Source organism: Lepidochelys kempii, chromosome 4 (assembly GCF_965140285.1).
Source record: "Lepidochelys kempii isolate rLepKem1 chromosome 4, rLepKem1.hap1, whole genome shotgun sequence".
Lineage (NCBI taxonomy): Eukaryota > Metazoa > Chordata > Testudines > Cheloniidae > Lepidochelys > Lepidochelys kempii.
Window position 1 is genome coordinate 58,985,746 of NC_136383.1, and position 6,912 is coordinate 58,992,657.

The window sequence follows — 6,912 nt, forward strand, 5'->3', positions numbered from 1 at the left end:
TCTGTCTAAAAATATTTTATCCAACATTGCTACAATGGAAAGGAATTAGAGGGGAAAATCTCTTTTTTTTTCTAGCTTGTTGCTGTATGCATATGACAGAACTTCATGAAAAAAGAGCTTCCCTCTTTCCCCTGTATAATCAGTTTCAAGTATGAACAAAATGTGATCAGCTGGGAATTTAAGGTATAATACATTTAAATCATTTTTGGAAAATGTCTAGCTGCCATGTTGATATAAATTATTAATTTCAACATATTACGATCAAACTGCAGCCAGGCTTCTTCTGTTTGCGCAACCTTGGGAGCACAAAAATTTGCACACACATTCTGCCACATGCACATGGAGATAAGAATTTTAGTGTATGAACCTCATTTTTTTCCATATATGTAAATTTTATCACATATACTCATAGGTGGTTGACCTGGAAAAGTGTACATGCAAAGATGCATACAGAAAAATGCAAAGCATATTTTAAAAGTTTGGTGCTTAGGATCCAAAAGATTCCTCTTTCAGGTCTGGTAAAAAAAAAACACTTCTACCTTTTTCATTTATGCAGCTGTGTAACATCTTTTTGATCAGGAAATGTGGTGAGGAACAAACACTTTTAGTCCATCCTCTCCTTCAGAAGTGGCATGAATGCAAAATTTACAATTTCCTTTTTCCTAGTACAAATTCCATGTTGACTTTTACTTAGATGCACCTTTTCAGTGAGAACTGGAAATTCCTTTTCATTAAAATTCTCTGTCTTGGATACAGGATCTTGATCCAGTTTTCAGAACTGTTGCCTATTAACTTAATCTTCGTAGGTAATAAAAGTCCACTTCAGACAATGTCTTTGAATACAGTGTCTTGGGAAATGAAAACACTCTAAATAACATTTCTCTTTTTTTTTTTCCAGACTAAACAACTTGACCCAGAAACATAGTCTATATATAAACAGTGGTTTATAGAACAGAAGACTTTCAACTCAGGGGGACCTATATAAAAAATTCTTTATATGAGCTGAGATGCTCCATTCTCAAAAGAGTAAACTAAGACAAAAATTACCCAACTCCTAATCCAAAAATAATAGGGCATAGATTTAAATGGAAGGACTGGGAATAGAAAAGTACTGAAACTACTATTCCTGTTAGTGCTGCAGTCACTGATTGTGAAAGAAAAATTTGCACAAAAGCATTGCGTCAGTGGTTGCACCAATGAGAGCTGACCGAGCAAAAGAAAAGAGACCTACTGCTGAATTGCAGCATACAGAGAAGATACTTCAAGAATAAACAGTAACTTGTGTATCCGTTTTCTAGCACAAAAATAAATATGGCAGAGGTTTGACTACGAAGGATGGTATAGTGCAGAGTAGCTAGCTGTACAGTGGGAATATTGAACAATCCTACTCATTCCAAAATCAGTGAATTTGTAGAGTGAGTGCAAGAGTTAAGGAACATTTGGAAATTGTTAGTGTGAAGCTTTGACTAAGCAGGACAGATCAAAGTGTTTGCCAGCCTGAGAGCTGGCATAGCATCAGACCTGCGTCCTTCCATTGTTTATCAGCCAAAAGATTTCCAGCTTCTGTTGATATGTTGCAGATGAGAAGACACCATGGATCCTAATGCATGAGACCAACACAAAACACTGGCACCAGAGCTGTAAGCCTCAGTAAGAAAGATAAGTACTTCATGTCTGGCTACCTAGGATTCCTATAAGATATTTTTGTGAACTTTAATAACTGTGGGCCTGTTCTTACTCCCATTGAAGTCAAGGGTAAATGACTTCAGTGGCAGCAGGATCAGATCCTGTGTGAATTAAACTGCTGTTCTGGCAGGGGGAATGTAATGTATAGCATTGCAATGTATTACTTGTACCTATATTGTGTACATGTAGAATGCAGAAAGGACTTGTTTGGATATCAGACTCTAACTTCAAAAAATAAACTAAATTGCCTTTTGCAGAATTTACAGATGTGTCTCATCCTTTCCTTTTTTGCTTATACTGTTATACTAGACATTCTGAGCAACATCATGGTCCCATGGTCCCTTGTACAAAAATAGAGGAGGACATTGGGGAGACAAGGATATATATAGTGTTATGATATACATATAAGCACTTTTTCTTTTTGTAATTGCACCTTATAGTTAATGAAGTGGGGGAGGTCTCAGAATTTTAGGAATATACCATTAGCATCATTTGATCATGTTAAAACTTCTAACAAAGTTAAAGGCTATTAAAATCCCTCCCTGACTTAAACCAGAATTTTCGAACATCCAGAGGTATGTCTGTTAAAAAATTGGACCAGGTCTGTCACCTCTGAATTTTATGAATATTTAATTCATAGTATAAATTCACTTCAAAGACTTCTCATACTTCCAAAATAAAGCAGCGGGAATGGGAGAAAAAATCCAACAGAAATCACTACAAGAAAAAATTCAGAATGTGAATTCCTTCAGAACTAAACTTACACTGGATTTCAATTCCCTTATATTCATTTCTCTCTCTCTCTCTCTCTCAAGATGTTGAACCAAAGAAAACCAAACACAATGACTAAGCAGATCTGGCGAGTATGGATCTTCTACATGGTCATAACTGCAAATCGCTCTGAAGAAAAAGCCATGACGCAGGCGTGTCCTTCATGTGACGGCACTCATATCTGTGACTGTTCTTCAATGAATTTAAGAACCATTCCTTCAGGGCTAACAACTGATGTCACGGGGCTAAATCTCTCCTACAACAGCATAGAACATGTCAAAGAAACTGATCTGAAGCTGGGTGTGAATCTGAGAGTGCTGCTGCTGCAATCCAATCAAATTAGGACAATAGATAAGGAATCATTTATTTTCCTTGGAAAATTGGAGCATTTGGATTTATCAGATAATAAGTTGACTCACTTGTCACCCATTTGGTTTAGACCTCTTTTTTCCTTACAGCACCTGAACATACAGGGTAATTTATATACAACATTGGGGGAGAATCCCTTGTTTTCTAATCTCAAAAAATTGAGATATCTGCGCCTGGGGAATAACCATTCCTTTTCTGCTATACGGAAGCAAGACTTTGATGGAATTACAGTTCTTGAGCAACTTGAGATTGATGGTCAAAGGCTCAAGCAATACGAGTCAGGGAGTTTGACAACAGTTAACAGCATAAATCATACCATCATGAACATAAATGATGTTCAGGTGTTATCAGGGATGTTAGAGGATCTTACAAATTCTGCAATATGTGTAGAACTGAGACATATAGCCTTCAATACAGCTTCTGAATCTTCATTACTGGAGCCAATGAGTCGTTCTGTCATGGAGAAACTTGTGTTTAAAAATGTTTTGTTTACAGATGCAAGTGTTATCAGAGTTGTAAACATCTTGAGGCATGCTAAACAATTTTTGGAGCTGGAAGTGGACAATTCTGTACTACAGGGGACTGGCCAATGGCATGAGCAAATTAAATTAAACAGAGAAAGCGCCTTTAAGGTAATCACAGTACAGAGATTAGCTATCGAACAATTTTATTTGTTTTCAGATCTTCGTGGTGTGGAAAATCTTCTAGGTAACATTACCAAAGCCACAATTGTAAATACCAATGTGTTCTTGGTGCCTTGCAGCATTTCAAGACATTTTGTCTCACTCCTTTATCTTGATCTCAGTGAAAATTTGCTTGCAGATCCAAATTTAGGACATTCATCCTGTGAGGGTGCATGGCCCTTGCTGCAAACTTTCAATTTAAGTCAAAATTCATTGGGTGATTTAGAAATGACAGGACGAAGTCTATCTCATCTAAATCACCTTACTCACCTAGATATTAGCCGAAACAATTTTGGTGAGATTCCAGAATCGTGTCAATGGCCAGAAAACCTGAAATATTTAAATATCTCAGGCACTCAAATACCCAAAGTAACAACCTGCATTCCTCAAACTCTTGAAGTTTTGGATGTTAGTAGTAATAACCTCAATGATTTTAGATTAAAGCTACCACATCTTAAAGAACTCTACATTGCAAAAAACAAATTAAAGACCTTACCAGATGCTCCATTTATTCCTAACATAGTAGCCCTGAGAATCAGCAGAAACAAATTAACCAGTTTTTCTAAGGAAGAATTTGGATCATTTAGGAAAATGGAGACACTGGATGCAGGTGACAATAATTTCATCTGTTCTTGTGAATTTCTCTCCTTCATTCAATACCAGGAGGGAATAGCTAATGTCTTGGCTAACTGGCCAGAAAACTACATCTGTGACTCTCCATCTTCTGTGAGAGGACAGCAGGTAAAAGCTGCTCGGCTTTCGCTGTTTGAATGTCACAGAACTTTGGCCGTGTCCTTAATTTGCATTCTTGTGGTCTTGGTAATCCTGCTTATTGTGATCCTGGGCTATAAACTTCATGTGATCTGGTACATGAAAATGACCTGGGTTTGGCTTCAAGCAAAAAGGAAACCCAAGAGAGCATACAATCAGGACTTCTGCTATGATGCTTTTGTTTCCTACAGTGAAAGAGACTCAGAATGGGTTGAAAACTTAATGGTACAGGAACTTGAGAACGCTATCCCCCCATTTAAACTGTGCCTTCATAAACGGGACTTTGTGCCTGGAAAGTGGATCATTGACAACATCATTGACTCCATTGAAAAAAGTCATAAAACTCTGTTTGTGCTGTCAGAGCACTTTGTGCAGAGCGAGTGGTGCAAGTATGAGCTGGAGTTCTCGCACTTCCGTCTCTTTGATGAGAATAATGATTCAGCAATTTTGATCCTTTTGGAGCCCATTCAGGAGCAAACAATTCCCAAAAGATTCTGTAAACTGAGGAAAATAATGAACACAAAGACCTACCTTGAATGGCCTTTTGACGAAAATCAGCAGCAAATATTTTGGAATAACTTGAAAATAGCATTAAAATCTTATGATGACTTTTAAGGCTGAACCACTAACTCAGCCACACTATACGTTTCCAAGCAGAACATTTGCTAAGCCTTTTTCCTGTTAAGAAATATTTTGTTATGCTGAGTTTTATGTCAGCGTTGTGGAGGCTTGACTGGACTGCACACTAAACTAATTATAGCTTTGTTAAATGAAGGATACCAACTGAGAACATCCAACTGTTTTAGACATTATTTGGTCTTCTGACCTTTTTGTTAATAAGTACCCAAGCACCCTGTCTGTAAAAATGCTTTTGGGAAGAGATTCTACTGAATCTGGTATGCTTTTGTAGTCTCTTTTTAACCATTCCAAAACAAATGCAGTTAGAGCGCTCTCTCTCTTTCTCTCTCGTAAAAAAGAGAGCCAACATGCTGAAACATACCACAGGATCCATTGATTACATAGTCTTGTTTGTTTTAGATACCATCACACTATTTAGAGTCATTCAACAAAAATGCAGTGGAAAAGTAGAAATTGCCCAGTTAGATAAAAATAAGATCTCTGAAGCCAGATCTTCCCACAGGTAATACCTTTCAAAGAGAATAGACTAAATATGTAACTCCAGGGGAATCAGTGGATTTACACCAGGATTGTTTGTGGGCCAGCAATTTAAGAATGAAGCAACTTGACAAATATGTCAGATACTTGGTGTGAAAACTTTGAGATGTGTCCAATCTCAAAAGTCACGGGATTGCTATGTGTACATTTTAATGGTCTATGTACTTTATAATTTCTATGTGTTTGTTATTTATGTTGTTGTAGGCACTATAAAAACACTGAAGTCACAATCCCTGTCCCGAGTAGCTTGCCCTAAAATAGTTAAACAACAGACAAAATGCTTGTGTGTGATGTTAAGTATGCCTCTTTGTTAGGTTTCCTCTCCCTCTTCCCATGTGCCCCAGCTAATCTGTTTCACTATCGCTGTCCCAGTATTACCCTTCTTTCTTTCTACCTATCCCACTAAGATATAGGTATAGTAGATTCATGTTTTTTTACAATGGGATTTGTTGCACGGATGTAATCACACCTATGTAGTGGCACCAGTGCAAACCTCATGGGCAGACACCACATTGTTGTAAAAAAGTGAGCTGCACCCACTGTAGTTTGTCATTTTGCATAACTGAGGCACCTCAAATTAGTAAACATTATTGCAACGATTGGCCATAATCTTTCTGTGCCTTAGTTCCCCATTTGTAAAATGGGAACAATAGTAGCATCTCCCAGAGAAGTTGTGAAGATAAATTCATTAATGTTTGTAAGGCACCAAATACCTTGATGACAAGCACCATGGAAAATCCTATGAGGAAATGAATAATTTTGTATTCAGTGCAGTGATTAAATGGTGTACAGTAAATTAGGCACAAGGCCTCACATTGAATTATGAGGTAGAAAAGAAATATTGAAGAGTTGCTCATTTGATGAGCAACCTTTACTCACTCATCACCTAACTTTTAAGTGCTTGACTTCAGAACTTTAATACTATGTGCCTTGGTCACAGCTTGAGATACCCTGTTTAGGTTCCATCTTTCCACTCTGGAAATCCATGGGGGGATTTCCCCGTACAATTTCATTTGAAGAAGCAACAGATATGAGAATTCTAGAGTAGACTAGAAATAGAAAGAAATGGGCTTTTGCACCCAATTCAAAGATCTGGATTTGAAGGGAACTCCACCTCAGGGTTCACATAAACTTTCTAGAAGGAATTCCAGGTATCCTATGTAGACAGCTGTAACAGATTACTACGGGGGTGCACCAGAAAAACAGCATTTTAAAAATACTCTTGAACAGTTAGAATGATTTGGGTTTTCAAAAGAAACCAGCCTGCTTTTTGGAATATCCATGTGCCAGCAACTTTATCTGTACTGGTCGTGGATTATAGGTCACAGTCTGTTTAGAACTGGGTGATTCAAAGGAATTTGGTGAATGGGCTTTAACCCTACTACACAGTTTCTGCTGACATCTGCAGTAGTCTTGAGCCTGGTATACACTAAAATGTACAGGGGCAGCGAGTTTT

General features: G+C 37.6%; 1 protein-coding gene across 1 annotated transcript; it reads left to right on the top strand.

Annotated features, from left to right (window-relative positions):
• The first annotated feature begins 1,232 nt into the window (after positions 1 to 1,232).
• LOC140910464 (toll-like receptor 2 type-2) lies at positions 1,233 to 5,680 on the top strand. The gene is made up of 2 exons (XM_073341407.1): positions 1,233 to 1,650; positions 2,502 to 5,680. Exon 2 carries the CDS (start codon positions 2,502 to 2,504, stop codon positions 4,893 to 4,895), a length of 2,394 nt encoding a protein of 797 aa, XP_073197508.1. The 5' UTR covers positions 1,233 to 1,650; the 3' UTR covers positions 4,896 to 5,680.
• The last annotated feature ends 1,232 nt before the right edge of the window (positions 5,681 to 6,912 follow it).